Below are 21,465 nucleotides of genomic sequence, written 5' to 3' on the forward strand. Positions count from 1 at the left end.
AGTGTGAATTTGGGGGTCCTTGACATGAAAAAGGTTGAGCTCGGCAAAGCTTACTTGAAGGAATGTGACACAAACAATGATTCTCGGTTAATTCAAGTCTTCACAGGGTGATAAAGTCACTTTGGGGTGCAGTATTCCTTTAACACAGTTACTGACACTGAGAGGATACAAATGTAAGCATTAAGGTTACAAGTACACATAACGGTCCATGTGGTGATATGTGTACCCTCTCAGAATTAGAAATGGATAAATATACACATATACATTTATTTTCCATTTGGGGGGCAAGTGGCAGGTGGTAGTTTACCACGTGCTCTGCTGCCATCTAGAGGACACAGGTAATTACAGCTTTTCCTGACATTTCCACATAACTACATAAGAGATGTGGAATGCTACAATCGTTTTCCTGTGAATAACCGATAAACAGATGAAACATCGGGAAGAAAGAAAGTACAATTTGGAATTTCCCGGTAATGAGAGGCTGCAGGCATTGCAAAATGTTCATTCTTTTTGTCTTTGTTTTTTTTCCCCCTCAGAGATAATTTGTGGAATGTTTCTTGTCTAGCCCCCTATATGTTCAGCTTTAGTAACGCATTGACTCATGAACATAAAGTTTATATATGGGGTCCTGCGGGGGTGGGGTGCATTCCTCAATAATGAAGCCACACAAATAAACAAAAGACCACACTTTCAAATATGGCTACCGCAATGGGACATAAAACATATACGTATATATCTTATGTACATACACTACTTCCTTGGGCCTTGGGAACGATGATGATGAGGTAAGTGCGGAAAAGACGCGTTCTGTGTGTGCGTGTGTGCGTGTGTGCGTGTGTGCGCGTATATGTGTGCGTATGTGTGTGTGTGTGTGTGTGTGTGTGTGTGTGTGTGTGTGTGTGTGTGTGTGTGTGTGTGTGTGTGTGTGTGTGTGTGTGTGTGTGTGTGTGTGTGTGTGTGTGTGTGTGTGTTGACAAGTGTCTCTGTCTCCTGCTGCGTCTAACATGCTTGTTTACTGGCAGCGGAACCACAGAGGACACCCACACACACATACAAACACACTCTCAACACACAAACACACACACACACACACACACACTCCAACACACTCCAACACACTCCAACACACTCCAACACACACACACACACACACACACACACACACACACAATGACTAAAGCTGCTTCTGATTAACAGAGATGGAGCGAGAGGACAAGAGAGAGAATAAATTAAGGAGAGAAAATGAAAGAAAGAGAGAGAGGCAGATAAAGAGAAAGGTAGATGAAGAGATCGAGAGAGATGGGGAAAAGAGAGACTGAACAATAATTAATTGTATTATTATACAGGCTCATTATGGACATTGAGGAACATTAACTGACTGTAGTGTAGTTTGTTCTGAATCCTCAGACATTAACGAATACCTCAGGCAATGTGGTATACCAAAGCGGGGGCACACACACACACACACACACACACACACACACACACACACAGGGGGTTGACGGTAGCGGTTGCCGGACTGACGTGGCAAGTAAATAAAACGTTCGGGCAAGTGGAGTTTGCACGGAATGCACTTGCCCGACGGGAAGTGCATTCAGTCTTCATTAAATATTATAGCCTATTTATGAAGAACAATGCTACTGCTAACTAGGAGTTGCACTCATTCTGTTTTTTCAAAGTGACTGTCGCCACTCTGCAGTTATCGATTGTATTTAACATTAATTTGTTGTCCAAGCGCACATTTTACCTATCATTTTATAATGGACAATTTGCTTTTCAGGCAAGTGGGCATGACCTTTGGGCAAGTAGAACATGACCTGTACTTGACCAACGGGCGCAAGCACGCACACACACACACACACACATACACACACACAATTTGAAACCAGACCAAATTTAAAAAATGTGGACTCACAGAGACAAAGACAGAAAGAGAGATATAAGTATATAGGTATAAGTTACGGCTCAGCTTGGTGTTGATATTATCAAGGTGAATTATTGTACAGCAATTGCTTTTTTTCCCCCATATACGGGAATTATATTTCACCTGATATGTTGTTTGCTCAAGTAATGGCAAAGTATGTTTTATTACGGAATGAGATCTTGATCTGTGAATGGTGTCGACATGAGGATGAGGTCATAATTCTACACAGCAACATCGTGCTAATAATTTAACTCTGGGAGTGTATGAATGGAACCAAACGGTTTACTGCTCCATTCACTTCCTGGTTAATTTATTTGGGAAATAATCTGTAGCTCGGCTCCTGTGTTTCACTATGTATTTTTGGCCAGAGATGCTATTTTTAACAGCGGATAACAAGCGAAGGGGAGGTTGCGAAGACATTTTTTTTCTTTTTTTGCGGAAGCACAGTGAAACCCTCCGTGATTAGCAACCATGAGGGGATCGATCGTACTGGAGATAAATATTCTGTGACTACTTGAAAAGGTAAAAAAAACAAAAAATCTCTGGCATTCTTGGCCTTATCTAGTAGTATATTCTCTGGCAGTTAAATAGTTCATATGATCTATTCTACTGCTAGTATGAGCACTGCTATTACTTAAAATATCTACGTAATAACCAAAAACAGCAGATCTACAAGCTCACAACGCGTCGCAGACGCGTCACAGACGTCTCTGCCTCTAATCCATGGCATCCACTAGGTTCCATTTGTATACTCTCAAAATGAATGTGCGTGTACAGTATGTGTATGTGCGTGTGCACTTGGATGCGCGTCCTAACCTGTTTGATGGCGGTCTCTCCGATCTTGTCGGAGTGTTTCCTGATGCTCTCCAGGAAGTCTCGCAGCTGGCTCATGGCGGTGTCTCTGATCTCCTGCCTCAGCATTGGGATGTTGCCGGCCATGATCGTACAGAAGCGGTACCCTCCGGCTCTGGGGAGACACGTGTGTTCCAACTGCTCCAGGGTCCGCAGGGCTGGGTAGTATCTACACACAAATCACAATACGCAAGGCTGTCACGATTATGACATTTTGCTCGACGATTAATCGTCACTCAAATAATTGCGATTGACGATTTAATTGTGTTTCTGTCGTTGAACATTTTTAACATGGAAATGATTTTGACGATTATGCAAAAAAATATTGCGATTATCATACTATAATTCTAGTAACCTCTGTAGTGGTGAGTAGGTGAGTACGTGAAGCTACCCGGTTCTCCTCAGTGGCTGGAGCAACTTAACTGTGAAGCCCGTTTTTCAATTTCACCAAATCTCAGCTTCTTATTAGCGTTTTTGTGTCAAACACTGTCGCCATGGTTACGGGGCTGCCCAGCTATGGGACGAACTGCCTCCCGGGTTGCCAGATCATGTGCGCATATCCCCCCCACGGATGCGTCGACCGGGTATGGTCTAGTGTAAAATAATTGCGATTAGGCGATTATGTAATAACTGTGACAGGCCTAACAGTAATTGTTCACAGTTTTACAAGAATTACAAAATGTTTTCTTTTTTTTTCATGCGTACTCAATCGTTTCGTGGTATTCCGTGAGAGGAGAGAGAGGACATGGGGAAGAGTGAGAGCAAAGCTAAAAACAGCTTAACCCTCTGGCGTATGGCATTTTGTGTTAATTTATTTCAGGGATTGATTACAAAGCATCTGAACGAGGTGTTATTGCGTTGTACCAGACAGATTGTAAAGTCAGTTTCTAACTTCTATGAGGACAGTCAGTGACAAATACAGTATCACCCTCCCCGCATATATTCCCTCCCCGAACACAGGCCAACTGTGTTTGTATAGTCTAAACAAAGTATTACATAATTATTAAATACAAAGACATGTAAACGAGCATTCATTAAATATGATAACTCGCAGCAGATCTAACGTGCATGTAATCTAGCAGCATTGGCGGTGAAAGCAAATGACTGTGTCCACAAACTATTGCATTATCAGTGTTTCCCTCAGTTAACTTTCTTTTTTTTGCATTTGGAATCCATAGCGTAGCAGGGAATCCCACACCGCTTTGTTTGCACAAGCCACATGGGCTGGCGCCTCGCCAATAAATGTGTTGCAGGCTATGACACAAATTTTAGTTGACATAAATGCTGAAACTTTTTATTTATCCCACAATCTTTTAACAATATTGGAGGACGTAAGAATGTATCTGTCATGATTGACCTACTACAGCAACGACGAATTAAAATAAAAATGTGAAAAAAATAAACATTGTTAATTTCCATATATTTTTTGTAAAGCTACACTAGGGAGGGGTTAAAGACCCACATGTGGCTCCTGAGCCGCGGGTTTCTGACCCACGGTATTAGTCGCCCGACAAAGCCGGATGCACCGCGGTGGAATCGAACCCCCAGACTCCGCGTGGTGGGGAACTACTTTGCCACCGAACCACCCGAGCACAACGTATTCATTCTCTAACCTTATCTCCCTAAAATATTAAATGTCAGATGAATAAGACAATCTAAATCATCGCGCTACTTAGCACTCTGCATCTATATGTGGAAACTAAAAGTATGTAACTAGGTCTGACACTACCAACAATAACATACAATAAAACAAGTAGATGGATAAGTTCCATACAGCGAAACAGCATTGTTCTACAACTGCTAAGAAAAAGGTAAGAAAAGGCTAGGACTATGGAATAAAATCAATAAAAACAGTGGAGCAGTGAAACAGGGAGTGCAGTTAGCTGGGGAAAGCGAGTAGGTGGATTTTGAGATCCGTTTTGAAGGTTTGCAGGGCTTCTCTGATAGTTTTGGGGAGTGCATTACACAGGATGCACTCCCCAAAACAAAAGGCTCTATCACCCCAGGTACGGTATTTTGCATACTACATATGTACTGAATATATGCTTGTGCACACACACACACACACACACACACACACACACACACACACACACACACACACACACACACACACACACACACACACACACACACACACACACACAGTAGTGTATTAGTGAAGATGGACGGACTATTGGGGAAGCGAGAACTGTGTAGAAATAACACACATAAATAAATCACAGAAACACACTGACAGACATTCACACACAAATAAATACACACCACAGACGCAGTGAGCAACACGATATCCCCTTGACACCAAACACACACACACCTCCTGGACGGTGTGTGTGTGTGTGTGTGTGTGTGTGTGTGTGTGTGTGTGTGTGTGTTGTTGGCTGACCTGCTCCTGTACCTCTCAGCCCAACAGGAGAAAAAAACACCAACAAAGTAATAATTTATGACCCAACAGACTCACTGCTACAGGTCAACGCCAGGACAGCGAGAGAGAGAGAGAGAGAGACAGAGCGAGAGAGAGAGAGAGAGAGAGGCAGGAGGGTATTAGAGAAAAGAGACGGAGCTGAAGGAAAAGGGGTGATGGGAGATCAAGATTGGGGAACAGAGAAGCAGTTGTGCAGTATTCTAAGTGCAGTCGCTCCACCTTGTGGTGGACTGGAGGAACAACAGAATGTCTGTCCACTTAATACTTAGTAAGTAACGCTTGTCGAGAATACAAGAACGCTCGCCCCGGGTCTAATCCGGCGACCGCGGAGTGGACACCACCAGGTGTTCCTAAACGTCACCTCAGTAAAACTATAGCTAAACCTAACCTTATTCCTAACCACAGCAAAACGAATACAAGAACCGCTGGGGGCGAGCGGTCCACGAAAAAAACGGGGGAGAGTGTGTTTTGGGGTGAATGTTCTGGTTACCCTTGTCGAGCCATGTGGCCCATAGGGCAGCAGCCTATCTCCCCGCCATGATGTAAAGGACACCCCCTGGACATGACAATAGTATGTAGCAGGGGCATTGGGTCCCATTTTTATAATCTTTGAATTAAACCCCAACCTCCCAATCTCCGGGCGGACCCGGTAACCACAAGGCCACTGAGTTGGTCCACTAGAGCAGTGGTTCTCAAACTTTTTCATGCCAAGGACCCCCAAATTGACACTTATTAGCCCGCGGACCCCCATTTGAAAAGATAAGCCAGGGACCCCCATAAGACAAGATTTTTACGGCTCTAGCAGTGATTTTCAACCATTTTAATTTCAAGGACCCCCAGTTTGACATGCATTAGGCTGCGGACCACATTTAATGGCATCTCTATCTCTGGGACCCCAATTTGTATTGTAAAATCAATGTTAATTTAACGGGTCCATTTGGTTCCATTTGTACGCTTTCAGAGTTACAGACCCATAAGGGTCCATTTGGTTCCTATCCATCATTTTAGCTTCAAAGATCCCCATAACTCTGAGAGTGTAGAAATTGAACCAAATTAACCAAAGTCCATTTGGAACCCCCTTAAGGAATCCTGAGGATCCCTGGACCCCACTATGGGCACCACTGACATAACAGGTTCAAACATCACTGTTGGCCACGGTTACGAACGGCTGACGGACAATATATTGCTTTTTATGTTTAGCAATCGACTAATCAGTTTAGCGACGGGTCATGTAAACATTCCCCCCAAAAATTTGAATGCTTGTTTTTGTTGTAAAATGTAAAAGTTGAAATCTACATTTTAGGTTCCGCCTCAAAAGGGGAGCCGAGTCACATTTAGACAAATGTAATATGCAAGGCACACAGTCGTCATGCAGTTAGTTCATAGACTTCACACTATACAACTTTCTGTCTTGTGATTGTGCGTCTTGAGTTGGACATGACTGATCGGTGTCAGTGGGTCACACATAAGATGTGGGTGAAAGAGAGAGGGAGAGGGAGGAAGGGAGAGAAAGGGGGAGGTAGGGAGAGGAAGAGGGAATCAGAGGCTATGGCTACGTGGGGGTCCTTGGCATGGAAAACATTGGGAAACCATGGAATAGGATATGTCTGGGGTGTCTGCGACACATCATCAGTGTCCTGGTCATGATAAGATGGCGTCTTTGAAGCCGATTTTTCCTCTGATCTGGGTCTTTTGTCAAAGATGTCGGGCTACAATCGTGTAGTTTGAACTACGCGTTAGACAAACTGTATAAATACAGAACACCACAAGAGAAAAGGAAAAAGGAAATAGTCATACCGTTTGGTCCGCATCTGCTCCTGTAGTTTGCTGTACATATCGAGGACTAAGGGGGAAAAGAACAAATATACACAAATGATTTAATTTGAGGAGATGAGGCCTGTGTATGCGCGTGCATGCGTGTGTGTGTGTGTGTGTGTGTGTGTGTGTGTGTGTGTGTGTGTGTGTGTGTGTGTGTGTGTGTGTGTGTGTGTGTGTGTGTGTGTGTGTGTGTGTGTGTGTGTGTGTGCATACCTGGTAGGCATGGTGTTACTTTGTATATAGGGTGTGTGTGTGTGTGTGTGTGTGTGTGTGTGTGTGTGTACCCTCTCAGAATTACAAATGGATGACTATACACAGACATAAGCTGAATTCCATTCCCCAAAACTCGGTCACTCGCTCACTCTCCTCGCTTCCTCCACTCGCGCCTAAGCCCCGCCCCTGCGAGGAGCCGAGGATTATTTGCGAGGACGAGTGGTCGAGCGGTTGCCCTCAAAGGATCGGACTACACTCAGCGCGTCATTTCAAAGCTACGGCAAATTCCGCGATCACTTATGACGTCTCACACAGTTGGACCAGAGCAGCAGAGGCGTGGATGAAAATATACTATGCATAGAATAATATGCAGGTATAGAATAATACAGAATATAAGAATAGACAATTCATCAATGTGGATGGATGGCCACATAGTTATCTTTATAGTTACATTATTGTGCAAAGCCATTTATTCCTGAAATAGTGAATGAAGCGCCAGGATGAGCAAACTTACATTTATTGATTTAATCCTGACCTGTCCCTCTTATTGCTCGTACAGTCCCCAGAAGCCCAGTACAAAAATGTACTCCATGAAGTGTAGATGCGTGGCAAAAAGGAAACGTCGCAGCCAAGGGGCGCGCAGAACGGTGGATGCATATTTATAGCAGAAACCGGTTCACATTTAACTATAGTCGTACTCATTCAATTCTGAACCGATTCTTAAAATGTAAAATTCTCTATTAGCTGTGATTGGTCTTTTTTCATGTGTATCAGTCATGATTGTTTCACCAACAAACAATATTAAGCAAAAAGGAAATATCGGCGGGTCCTTCTTCTCCATCGCGCTGTTCGCGCACTTCTCGTCCTAAAACACCCTCGCCCCAGGTCTAATCCCGGTGTCCTCGGCCCGTGAAAAAAATGGGGTAGAGTGTTTTAGGACGAGTGTTCCGGTTTCCTCCTGTTTTCTTTTCTTTTTCTTCGTCCCAGAAGTTAAAAATGTTAACATAATCTTTGTCTCAGTCATTTAGGCCTATAGTAGTCCGTGCACTGCATTGAGGCATGCCATGCACGAAGACAAACTATCAGCTTTTGAGACAGAATAAATGTGCACAATATATTTTACAATGTATAATTGTATTATGCTTTATTTATATCATACAACGCAATAAAGCCAGTGGCTTGTTGCGTTTCTTTACACTGTGTGTGTGTGTGTGTGTGTGTGTGTGTGTGTGTGTGTGTGTGTGTGTGTGTGTGTGTGTGTGTGTGTGTGTGTGTGTGTGTGTGTGTGTGTATGTATGTATGTATGAGATGCGCAACGAGTGAGCGGCGGGGGCGAGGGGGGGGGTGCGGCCGGTGTTTGGTGTTTTCGGCACATGTGGAGGAGGAGGACCATGTATACGTCACGGGAGAAGGGGAAAAAAACAAAAAAAAAGTGTACACGTGATGCGGAAGTCTGCCGCGGAGGAGCTGTTGAGAGTGGTCGAGGATACACGTGATGCGGAAGTCTGCCGCGGAGGAGCTGTTGAGAGTGGTCGAGGATACACTTGATGTACAGTCGCTCAATGCGGAAGTGGAGAGCCTCCTCGCCTCCTCCACTCGACTCCACTCGCCTCCTCCAAGACGCACATGAACAATTGGACCGCGACTACTTCCGGTTGGAAGTCGGAGTGACCGAGTGGGAGTGAGCGAGTGGCCGAGATTTTCTGTATTGGAATTTGGCTATACATTTCTTTTCCATTTGGGGGGCAAGTGGCAGGTGGTAGTTTACCACTTGCTCTGCTGCAATCTAGAGGACACAGGTAATTAGCTATACCTGACAGTTCCACATAACTACATAAGAGATGTGGAATGATACAATTGTGTTCCTGTCAATAACCGATAAACAGATGAAACATCGGGAAGAAAGAAAGTATAATTCGGAATTTCTCGGTAAAGAGAGGCTGCAGGCATGGGGCATTGCAGTAGTTTCTTAGTTTTTTCTTCTTTGCCCCCCCCCCCCCCTCAAGAGATCATTTCTGGAATGTTTCTTGTCTAGCCCCCTATATGTTCAGCTTTAGTAACGCATTGACTCATGAACATAAAGTTTATATATGGGGTCCTAGGGGGGGTGGGGTGCATTCCTCAATAATGAAGCCACACAAAAGACCACACTTTCAACTATGGCTACCGCAAAACATATACGTATATCTTCTGTGCATACACTACTTCCTTGGGCCTTGGGAACGATGATGAGGTAAGTGCGGAAAAGACGTGTTCTTTGGGTGTGTGTGCTGTGTGCGTATACCTGGTAGACATTGTGCTAGTTTGTCTATAGTAGAAGCGATGTTTCTTTGCTGAAGCCGACACACTTTCAGCTCCTCCATAGACTGCATAAGCTGAATGAAGGAAAGAGAGAGGAGAAGATTAACCAATTGTTTTATTGATTAGCCCGGGGGACAGCATTGGGCAACCATCTGTCCATGTGAGAAGGTTTCTTTTTTTTAGCGGTGCCAACCGCTCTACACTTGACTTTGTCCGTATGTCCGTCCGTCCGTCCGTCCGTCCGTCCCTCCGCCCGTCCGTCCGTCCGGATGAGCACGGGATGAGCACGGCAAAGAAGCAACACATACAAACACACGCACGCACACACACACACACACGGCTATGCCATCTCTCCTCTCATTGCCCACACGTGCCACTGCTTGTCCGTCCGTCCGTCCGTCCGTCCGGATGAGCACGGGATGAGCACGGCAAAGAAGCAACACATACAAACACACGCACACACACACACACACACACACACACACACGGACTTGGAGATTGCCTATGCAATCTCTCCTCTCATTGGCCACACGTGCCACTGGTTATCAACGAGCGGTCCAGGGACCCCCAGCGTATGAGCACGGGATGAGCACGGGATTTTAAACAGCTATAACTCCAGTTTCCAGCATGCCACCAAGTCCAAATTTGGTATGTGGACTTAGACCACCAATAGGGACGAGCATGAATTGCTGAAGCCCCGCCCCCTCTGTCTTCCCATTGGCTGGCCTTTAACCAGCCATAACTCAAGTTCGCAGCATGCTACGGAGTACAAATTTTGTACATGGACTAAAACCACCAATAGGGACGAACTGTAATTACTTAAGCCCCGCCCCCTCTGTCTGCCCATTGGCTGGGCTTTAAACAGCCATTATTCCAGTTTGCAGCATGCTACCAAGTACAAATTTGGTAAGTGGACTCAGACCACCAATAGGGACGAACTGAAATGAGTTACGCCCCGCCCCAAAGGCACCGCTTCCTTCACACAGGGTGTGATTTTTTTTTTACAGTGATTTCATTTAAAAAAGGGGGGTGTATATTTAAGTATCAATTTTCATTTCATGTGGTTGATAATGACAGTTGTTTTTCTTTCCCAGTTGTCTTTGATGCCGTTTCTTTACAGTTATGTTCTGGAAACTCAATGAACAAATTGTAAGAAATTGTTCAACAATTTCTACTCGATCGATTGACTAATAATGACTTAGTCCAAGATAATAGATTTATGCTCAGATGATTCAAGATAGGAACCATTCATATGTTGTCAAGGGGGGATGGACATAGAACAGTAATACTATCTGGGAATTGGAAATAAAGAGGGCATCGAGTTTTATTTTCTTTCTTTTCTTTTCTTTTCTTTTCTTCGACATACAGTACAGTACCAGCAAGCCACGACCTGATTGGATGAAAATAATGTCACTCCATTAGCCAATCAGCTTACCTCTTTGCCGTCATCCTGAAGACGCTTGTTGGTTTCCGTCACCTGACTCTAACATACAAAAAAAAACATAAACATATCAGAGAAAATCTCCACCTTGTTCAGTCTCTCTCTCTCATTATTATAGTTAAAGGTAGGGTAAGTGATATTATTAGTGTTTTTTTTTGTTGTAAAAAGGTCATAGCTCTATATTGTGATTGTAATCATTGTTATAGAGTGTTTGTTCAGTGACAGGGGTCTCCTCGTCTCTCCAGCTCTTTAATACACAGAAAATGTGTGGGTTCTCTCTACTGATTGGATAAAAGTGGTATCCCGAGCTGAAAATGCACTTGATGTTTATTAAAGAGATGGAGAGACAGGGAAACTCCTGTTACTGAACACACACACACACACACACATATCACTTACCCATACCTTTAACTAAAACTAACAAAACTAAAAAAACAAAAACATTTAATGAACTGAAACAAAAATAATATCGAGGCTTTACACAAAATTTATAACTGAAACTCATTCAAACTAACTCAAATCATAGAGAAATTGTCCTTAGTTTTAGTCTTTGTCAGTATGCAATATCATATGGCAGATATAAACTAGCAACCCCACTTTAAAAACGAATAAAAAACTGAACTTAAATTGATACATGAAGTCATAACAAAATGAAAATAAAAAACAACAAACATTTCAAAACTATAAACGTGTACGTGTCTCTGCCTCATTACCTTCAGTTTCTGGGCCTCTCCTCGTACTTTGAGCAGTTCAGTGATGGAGTCCACAAAGCCTTGGAAGTGATGGTTACACATCTTCTCAATCTCTCGGTCGTGGTTCCTGATCCGACCGTCCAGCTTCTCCATGAACAGCCCATGTTCCTGTCCATCATACACTGACCTGGGGAGAGGGAGGGACACAGTCATCACAGGTGTAAATATAGTGGGTGATTTTTTTTTCGTACAGTATCTGGCTCCATCATTTGCAGTAAGTAGTCCACATAAGTAAAGTCATCCACATAAAGGAATATACAGGTAATCCACATAAAGGAAAGAGTCAAACATAAAGGAATGTATTCATGGAATAAAGCAAAAATAAAATCTCACGACTGAAAATGTTTGTATGGCCCACACACACACACACACTAGTGCCGTTTCATGAACAATTAACACAATATGTAAAATGATGATGTTTTAGTAATATTGTTCCTGCTGTTCTACATACTGCCAACCAGGTGAAGAAATCACAGATTGAGGCTTTAGCCTTTGCTTTTATACGAAATATCCGAGACGATTAAGGTTTTATGGAAGATGCTTCTGAACATATTGCTAATTTGACCACTTTAAATGCTCTAGTCTTAAGGGTTTCATGACATGCTGGTTTACAAAACATTAAAATTCTTTATCACGGTATCACCATATCTTCGTTGATTGGCTCAGCAGCAGATTTGAACCGGAAAGACATACAGTATGAAGGTGTCATATGTGTTTCTGGTTCCAGATAGAGTGTAGAGATGGAGAGGTGATGATAAAAATGGAGAGGGAAGAGGAGAAACGAGAGAAAAACCGCCAAACGGAGGTGCAGAGGACAATTTAGCACGTTCATTGAAAGGGGTGCATTTACAGGATGCATCCAGCAGGGGGCAACGCATTAACGCTGTTTAAACTTTAAAAGGCTGCAGCCAGACAGAGCTGCAACATTCACAAGATACAAGTACCAGAGAGACAAAGTATGAGAGACAAAATTAATAAAAACAGGATTTGACATATTCATAGACATCAGGAAACCTTGATGTTTATCCCACCCACCCGGATTTATGACATTGCACATGATCTGTCAAGTATAAATAGTCAGTCTTCCCCTCCCAATTAGTGTATGCACTATGCACACAGGCATACATGCACACATGTTTACACACACACACACACACACACACACACACACACACACACACACACACACACACACACACACACACACACACACACACACACACACACACACACACACACACACACACACACACACACACACACACACACACACACACACACACACACACACACACACACCTGAGGGTGGTGTGTTACATCCACCCTTCCCCTTGTTGACCAGGAAATGCCCGACTTGTACAATAGTGTGACATCACAAGAACTTCCTACACACATACAGTTCCATTTTTGGCACCTGTGCACGTGTGTCCGTGTGTGTGTGTGTGTGTGTGTGTGCGCGCACACATAAGTCTGCCAAGGTCCATAGTCTGTTTAACCACCACAGGCTTAAACAAACAAGCGTACGGGCGCTACCTACAGCAGTTCCCCCGGCGACTGCTCCATTGTCAGCAGCATCATGATTCATGCATGACAACCTGGAGGAGTACAGAGCCCTGGTGGAGAGCTTTATAGGGGGGGGGACAGACAACCACCACCTCAGGACCAACCCCCCCCCCCCCAAAAAAAAAGAAGAAAACTCTCCTCTCCATCCTAGGGCAAGGGTTCCCAAACTTTTGAGGACACGAACCTGCCCAAAATAATCATATTTTAACTGAAGCTTGGAATTGTAGGCATTAAATTTAGTTTTGACTCGGTTCCGCAGATACATATTGTGAAAATAGCCTAACTACAAGCTCACAACGCCGTGTACATTTTTTGAATAGTTTGTTGGTTACTTTTTATACTTTGTATTACTATTTTTATTTTAGAGGTATTAAAAAGTTATTAAATTGTAACTTTAGAAATGTGCAGATACCCTGTATACACTTATACTGTATGTTGGTTTGTTTACTGTTCAGTAAGAAAACAATGTTGCACATTAAGCTAATCATCTGGGGACCCCCCACAATAATTTGGGGACCCAACTGATTGGGAACCACTGAGTAGAGGCCCCCCAAACTCTCACCTCCATCCTAGGGGAGGAGATGGTGGACACGCTCATCATTGCGTTATCTGAAAAAAACACTGAAAAGTATAGGGGGTGCCGATAGCTGAGTGGTTAAGGCGTGTATAGTACCACTTTAGGCTATGATGCCTGATAGTGAGTCCTGGGTTCGATTCCCTAGCGCCGCAGCCCTTTGCTGCCTGTCACTCCCTTACTCTCTCTCCCCGTTTCCTGTCTCTCTCCACTGTGTAATATCAATAAAAGATATCATGACAAAAAAATCCAATGTAGGTTAAAAATAATAATAATAGTAGCTGAGATTATATTTTATAATCCGAAAAAGCCTTCTGTTGATGATTTAAGGTTGTATATTCAATCAGTGTTTTCAGAGGGAGGTTCTAGCTGTAGAACAAATAAAAGAAAACAAGTTGGGAAAATGATGAATCAAAATAAACATCTCACTACATTTAAGTAGTTTGAACCGATACGTTAGGCTCATTAGGCTTAGTAAGAATAATAAGAATGCAATGTTATTTAGAAGTCTGCATCTGCACCCAGAATCAAAGTTACTGTCTAACAGGTGTAAAGTAAACCCGACTGTAAACTTTGCAATCGCAATGCCGGTATTGATTATCGATCGATTTGACCAAGCAATTGATCAGTTTTCTGCAATAACGTCAATACCGTGAATCCCTAAAAATACATGTTCTTGGGAGTGAACACGTGAACAACAAAGCGGACTGGACCGACAACTCTGAGGCCCTCTACAGGAAGACATAGAGCAAGATGTTCTTCCTGAGGAGGCTCAGATCCTTCAATGTGTGTAACAGGCTGCCTCAGATGTAGTCTGTAGTAGCCAGTGTCCTCGTCTATGTCGTGGTGTGTTGGGGGATAACATCAACATAACATCACTTCAAGGGAACTTGTGTTGATGCTACTGAACAATGCAGTGAGGAAGGCCAGCTCCGTTGTTGGGAGTTAAACTGGACAGGCTGGAGTTGGTTGCAGAGGGAAGGCTGAAGAGGAGGCTGAACGCTATCCTAGAGAACCCCTCCCATCGCCTCTGGGAGGAGCTAGCGAGGATGAGTAGCTTGTTGCACCGAAGGGGCTAGCATCCGGCTTGTAAATTGAAGGCTATGGGAAGCAGTGGTGGAAATGGCGTTGCACGCATGGGAACGGCGTTCCCATAGCAACCGTTGCGGGGGAACGCTGTGAACACGTGTGGGAACGCTCTTCCTCAGTGTCCAACTTTCTTTTTTTTTTTTTAAATAATCGCTTATGAGGTTTAGCACGATTTATTTGCCGTCCTGTCTCTTCTCTGTGTGAGTGAGAGCACCATGTCAGTCAGTGTTGCCAAGTATAGTGAGAGAAATGAGCCAGCCGACCTACAAAAACAAGCCAATAACAAGCCAAAAACAAGCCAAATTTTGTTCCAGGGAAGTTGCGGGAAATAAGCAGACTTGGCAACGCTGGCTATGAAGCCATTGTCTGGGAGTGCGCTCAGCAGCTCATTGGCTCATTACTCATAACACGACCAATGAGAGTTAGCGCTTTCGCGTTGCTAGGATACGTTGTGCCCAGCGCCCAGCGTTGTCTGATAAAAAAAGAAAAAAAAAGTGAGAGACCCCCGCCACGACTCAAACTAACGACCACGTTGTGAATAATTATAAATAGGGTTGTCCGATATTGGCTTTTTTACCGATAACCGATATACCGATATTGTCCAACTCTTAATTACCGATACCGATATCAACCGATACCGATATATGCGGGGATTATTGTGATTAGGGTAAGCTCAAATTTCATATCACACACACCATATACAGTAAGAACTCCTGTAACTTATTTATAAAGCAAAAAAAATATATATATATATTTTTTTTTTTTTTTTTTTTTCAAAAACCGATACCGATATTTTCCCGATATCAATTTTTATGCTAATATCGGCCGATAATATCGGGAGGCCGATAATATCGGACATCCCTAATTATAAACAAACAACCTCCTGGTGCTTCCAAGTTGGGGGGTAGTTTCACCAAAACCGAAGGTATTGAAGAGGAGAATGTTATGGTCATCACTCAGAGATCAGAGGATTTAGCAGCTGCCATTCTGATAATGTTAGGAGCTATGGACCAGGCAACAGTGACACTACGAGCAGGTAGGGTCCAACCAAGTGTTTCTAAATGGACTGCAGTCTGCACAGAACCCTATCCATCAGATCCAAAGTATTATTATCATACTCCTATTACAGAGAAGATTTCATACCCCCCACTTTTTGCAAAAAAGAAAAGTTTTAATTGCGTTTAATTTTTTTCGGTCAAATCGGTCAAATCAGGCAAAAATAAGAATTAAATAACATAACCCTAACCTAACCCGAATCCTAACCCTAAAACCGAAATAAAGTAACCAAAAACTGGAAAAGAAACGAACCCAATCCGCCCAGAACCGCAATAGCCGATCTACAAGCTCAAGTGATGCAACGCGTGTTGATTAGCCATGGACCCCCATCTGAAAATGTTTTGTGCCAGGGACCCCCAGAGAACATTTGTCTTAAAAATTAAAAAGTATAAAAATAATGTTCAAATACTGCACAAGAATAGCAGCTTGCATCACGGGTGAACTGGTTTTAGAGTATTAGGTATTTATTGTACAATATGGTCAAATTGGACAATACATATAGCTCTGTTTTCATCTTGTGTATCATGGGTGCAGCCATGGGTGGGCCATGGCCCACCTACATAGAAAGCTGTCCCACCCTATTGATTTTGCAAAAAAATATATATATAAATATTTTAATTGAATTTAAATGTTTTGATAATAAATCGGTAAAATCAGGCAAAAATAAGAATTAAATAACATAACCCTAACCTAACCCAAACCCTAACCCTAAAACCGAAATAAAGTTGACAAAAACAGAAATCAAAATCCACCCAAAACCGCGAAATTTTTGCCCAAAACCCGCCCAAAAAAAAACCCTGCCCAAAACCCGCCCAAAAACTCATGCACGCGTGCGCGTGTGCATGAGTCCACTGAAAGTGGGGTTCGCAAAGCGAATCCAGGCCATTTCCACCACTGATGGGAAGTGTTAGAGTTCATATGAATGGCCTGTAGTCTCGCTGTGTCACCGCTGTTTCACAGCTGTTTCATAAACATGTATTTGTCTCCCTGCTCTTTTATTGAGACATTTTGATTGCGTCAAAGGCATAGACTAAAAAGAATGGACAGCGCAATTTCAAATCCGCCATCTTTCTATATCGCGTCATATCGCGTCATATCCTATGCAACCGGAAATGAATGCTATTGGTGGGGTAGTTTGTCAATCAAGAGCGGGGGTGGGGAATGCATGCTATTGGTTGTGCAGCTTGTCAATCAAATCATCTAGAGCGCAGGAAACCGGGTTCAAAGCCAGCGAAGGAGAGGAAAGTTACATAGGTCAGCTTTTAAGGACAAGTCCGGCCTAAAATAACATTTAGGTGTTTTTTCCTACTTATATTGATCCCAAATTAGTCTATTTGCAGAATTAGACTAATAAAGACGTCCACGTTGTGATTGGCCTGTACAGTCATTGATTGGCAGCTGTGACGAACGCTTACACCAAAACATGATTTACGAGACTGTGCTGGCTCGTGTGAGAAAAACAAGGCATGGATGCGTGTTAAATGTCAACGAATACCCGATTAATGGAAAAAAAAGAAACACTTTTGACCGCAGCAAATAGCGTAAGTAGCGATATGCTTATGGTCTCCACTCTATGCTATGAGGGCTGCTGGGGAATGATGGGGAAACTGGACGACAGGGGCATATCGTTGCTGTCGGGCAGAATCTCCATATTCTTTCTTTTTTGTGAATAAATTCCCTACTTGATCATACTATAGGGTCACTCAAAAGCCTCAAAAGTAGCAGATCTGCAAACTCAAAACGCAGCGCGGAGCGACACGTTTAGAGCTTGTAGATCTGCTACTTTTGAATTTGAATCCTGAAAAGTAACGGTTTTGGACATATGAGGTTTCCACCCGACAAAGACGATATGCTCTTAAATTGCTACACTAGCGCGGACCCTAAGTATTAAGTGGTTAATCAGACTAATCGATTTAATAGATTATACAAATAAATATATTTTAAAAATGGCATATCGATGAGTTGATATATAAAAACAATAAAAATCCTCTTCCTGCAACGTACATCAGAGGGTCATTTACAGTATACAAAAACAACAACAACAACAAGTGTTTGTTGCCATTTTTCTGTTGACAATGGGCTGTGTGACAAAGTCTGAATTAGACTTTTGCCTGAGTTTGAGAACTTGGCAGGGAGTGACTGTGCTGTGAGGCAAAAATGGGTTTCTGGGAATCTGCTGTCAATGTTATATCATCATTACAAACAGCTGTGCATATCAATGTGTGTGAGAGAGAAAAACAGTGTGCGCACAAGTGTGTGTGTGTGTGTGTGTGTGTGTGTGTGTGTGTGTGTGTGTGTGTGTGTGTGTGTGTGTGTGTGTGTGTGTGTGTGTGTGTGTGTGTGTGTGTGTGTGTGTGTTCGATGGTCACTGGGGACATGTTGCTGATGCTGAGATAGCTGTTACTATTAGAGTCTCAAACCACATCTCTCCCTCAAGAACACAAACACACACACACGCAATAGGAGTGTATGTGTTTAGAGCTGCAGTGGTTTCTGTGTGTGTGTGTGTGTGTGTGTATTGGGGGGGAGAGAAGCAGATAGGGCTTAAGTAGTTAAGAAATTGTCGACCCCTCAGTTTTTTTTTTACACATGGAAGCTTGGACAAACTGATGCACGCTGTGTGAAGGAGACATTCTGCCCGAGTGCCTTGAGCCAGTTGTGGGCGGGCTCACCTTGAGGGGAGGGGTGCCGCAGTAATCGGCAGGTAAAGTGATAAGGGTCACAGGTGTAACAAGCCAGTTGATGAATGGCATGGTAACTATGGGCACGCAGGGGGAGATTATACGTTTTTTACCGTTCTCTTCTATTTGCATCAACAAAACTTTGCTGTGATTCATGTTACACATAATAAATGGGAAGTGGGAACCTCACCCAGAAGTTTCAGTTTGGACATTCAGTTATTTAACGCATCAAAAACGGTTTCCCTGTGCCCAGCTGAGTGGCTAAATGTTTGTTCAATTTAGTCACTACACTGTGTTTGTCAAAAACCGAGGAGTGTCTACCTGATAGCAACTACAAATGTGGGCGGTGTGAATAATAAATACAGTATACATGGTGTCAATACATGCGCCAACAACAAAATAAACAACTCTTAAACAGGAAACAGGAATGTAACACACAAAATTCTAACGGGGGTCTCCGCATGGGAAAGGATAGTAAAAGCCAAACATCTTAACCGCTAGCCTCAGGGGGAATCCACCGTGGTGATATTAGACTTTTGGGCTTCAGGCTGAGCTACACATTCTTACAAGCCATTTACATATCTGTTCTAGACCGGATATGCCGGATATAAGTGTGAAATTATCCCAGTCTAGGTATATTTGGTCATACAATTCAACATAATCAGTACAGCACCCAGTCCAGCCCGGATGTTAAATGACTGTAAAGTTGAAGAGAGGAAAGAATGGATGACACTGGTAGGTAGCGTTTACAGAACAGAAACACAACTACAGCAGAACCAGTTGGTTCAAATCCAGTGACCATGGTGCATCCGACTGTGTGTGTGACTGTATTGAGAACACAATTGTTCGTGGAGGGAAGCCGGGCCGGGAGGGTGGTAATTGTCACTGCACGTACCCCTACGGGCTGGGGTTGGAGCCTGTCAGCGGGGAGTGTTGGGCGGGAGGAGTAGGATGAAGGCTCTACGTCCTCCCGGTGGGGGCTCCTCACTGGCAGGTGAGTCAGTAGGATACAACAGCAGTGACAACACACAGAAATGAGGCGAGGAATTGATTGGCTAAACGACTGATTGAGGAGAAAAAGGGGGTAAAAAAATAAGTATAACTAAAGTGAACATAGTGCACGGTGCTAATTAACTAACAGGCTGAAAACTAAACTGAAGTCTCTCAACAGCCCAGTTCCCTTACCGCGTGTGTTCACTCGCTCGTTCCACCCTACTCCACCCTGTGTGTGTGTGTGTGTGTGTGTGTGTGTGTGTGTGTGTGTGTGTGTGTGTGTGTGTGTGTGTGTGTGTGTGTGTGTGTGTGTGTGTGTCTGTGTGTGTGTGTGTGTGTGTGTGCTCGTTCCACCCTACTCCCCCATGTGTGTGTGCCCTCACTCGCTCGTTCCACCCTACTCCACCCTGTGTGTGTACTTATGTGGTTTAGACACTGTTCCCTCACACAGCTTTGTGATCTTTTTAAATTAGACTATGAATCACACACATACACACACACACACACACACACACACACACACACACACACACACACGTTACTTTTCAAACGATTCAGTGGGTATTTCCATTCCTCTATCTAATGTATCTAGTATCTATTATGCATTTATAAGCACTAGTCCTGGTCCATACCCAGGGATGTGCGCAGTCAAAGTATTTGCAGACCTTTAGTTTAGTTGTGTATGGGCAAGGCCTGTGTTTCAATGTCTGCTTAGCTGCAACAGTTCCAACAAAACACACACACACACACACACACACACACACACACACACAAGGGCTGTGCAGAGGGCGCTGAAGGGGCAGGTGCTCAAAGTTTAGAAAAGGGCACATCTGATTTTTGGGGTGGTCTTTTAGTGGGGTCATTTATTAGGTCATTTAAATTATAATTATAAATAATAATGATAGTAACATTATAATTATTTGTCAAATGCTTGTCTTGATAAGGGCCACGGGTGTTGGGCATTGGGCAGTGCATCTTTAGTATTGAGCGTATACATACATACTGGCCTGTCCTACTCCAGTGTTTATGTTACCGTTATCCTATCTAGAGATGAAAACCAAGAGGAGTGGTGAGACTGTATTGTTTATATATAAGTTGTTATGCATAATTATAAACATTTATAATGACTGTTATAATGTCTTATAAACACTTTATAATGCATTACAAATGTGCTTGTAAAGCATTATAGACCCGACCTTAAAAGGAGTGGTTCACCCAAAAAAGTACTTATTTTCTATCAATTACACACCCCATAAAGCCTGGAATTCATGGACATTTTTTTTTTTTGTTTTTGTCGCATTCATAAGCCAATAATTTGATGACCGGCAGAGTTTCCGATAGGAGACTCAAAGAGTCTCCTAATGACCGATGACCCGGTCATCTAATAATTGATTTAAGAATGCCACAAAACAAATTAAATCCATTAAGGCTTCATAGGGTGTATAATTGATAGAAAATAAGTCCTTTTCTGGGTGAACTACTCTTTTAGTCTTACTACATGGCTAAGATGGTCTTGTGCCCTGAAATGCTCCACATGCATACCAGCGGTTGACACTAAGGTCTCAGAGGCACTTGCCCGTCGGGCAAGTGCAGGTCATGTTCTAGTTGCCCAAGGGTCATGCCCACTTGGCACTCGTCCGTTATAAAATGATAGGTAAAATTTGAATTACCGTTCAATTTAACACTTACTTTTTTACTTTCTGGGGCTGTGGGATAAAAAAAATGTCAGAGCGCTCTGGCCACGTTCAGGTGTTTAGACAGATATCTCGTGTTGTGAAAGTTT

The 21,465-nt window shown here is 43.1% G+C and overlaps 1 protein-coding gene across 4 annotated transcripts in view; it reads right to left on the bottom strand.

The window, feature by feature from the left end:
• LOC311035326 (exocyst complex component 6B-like) overlaps positions 1-21,465 on the bottom strand; it is a 126,519-nt gene that overhangs the window by 97,894 nt on the left and 7,160 nt on the right. For all 4 annotated transcript variants that reach the window (XR_014599697.1, XR_014599698.1, XR_014599699.1 and 1 more), the window contains exons 2-6: positions 11,688-11,853; positions 10,969-11,016; positions 9,517-9,607; positions 6,999-7,044; positions 2,741-2,945 (exon numbers count right to left, since the gene is read on the bottom strand). Coding sequence is in view for 1 of the 4 variants with exons in the window: in XM_084043461.1 (XP_083899587.1) it covers positions 2,741-2,945; positions 6,999-7,044; positions 9,517-9,607; positions 10,969-11,016; positions 11,688-11,853 (556 nt within the window). In the remaining 3 variants the exon portion in view is untranslated. The remainder of the gene's footprint in view (positions 1-2,740; positions 2,946-6,998; positions 7,045-9,516; positions 9,608-10,968; positions 11,017-11,687; positions 11,854-21,465) is intronic.

This window comes from Gymnoscopelus microlampas (genome assembly GCF_963454915.1).
Source record: "Gymnoscopelus microlampas genome assembly, chromosome: 19".
Taxonomy (NCBI): Eukaryota; Metazoa; Chordata; class Actinopteri; order Myctophiformes; family Myctophidae; genus Gymnoscopelus; species Gymnoscopelus microlampas.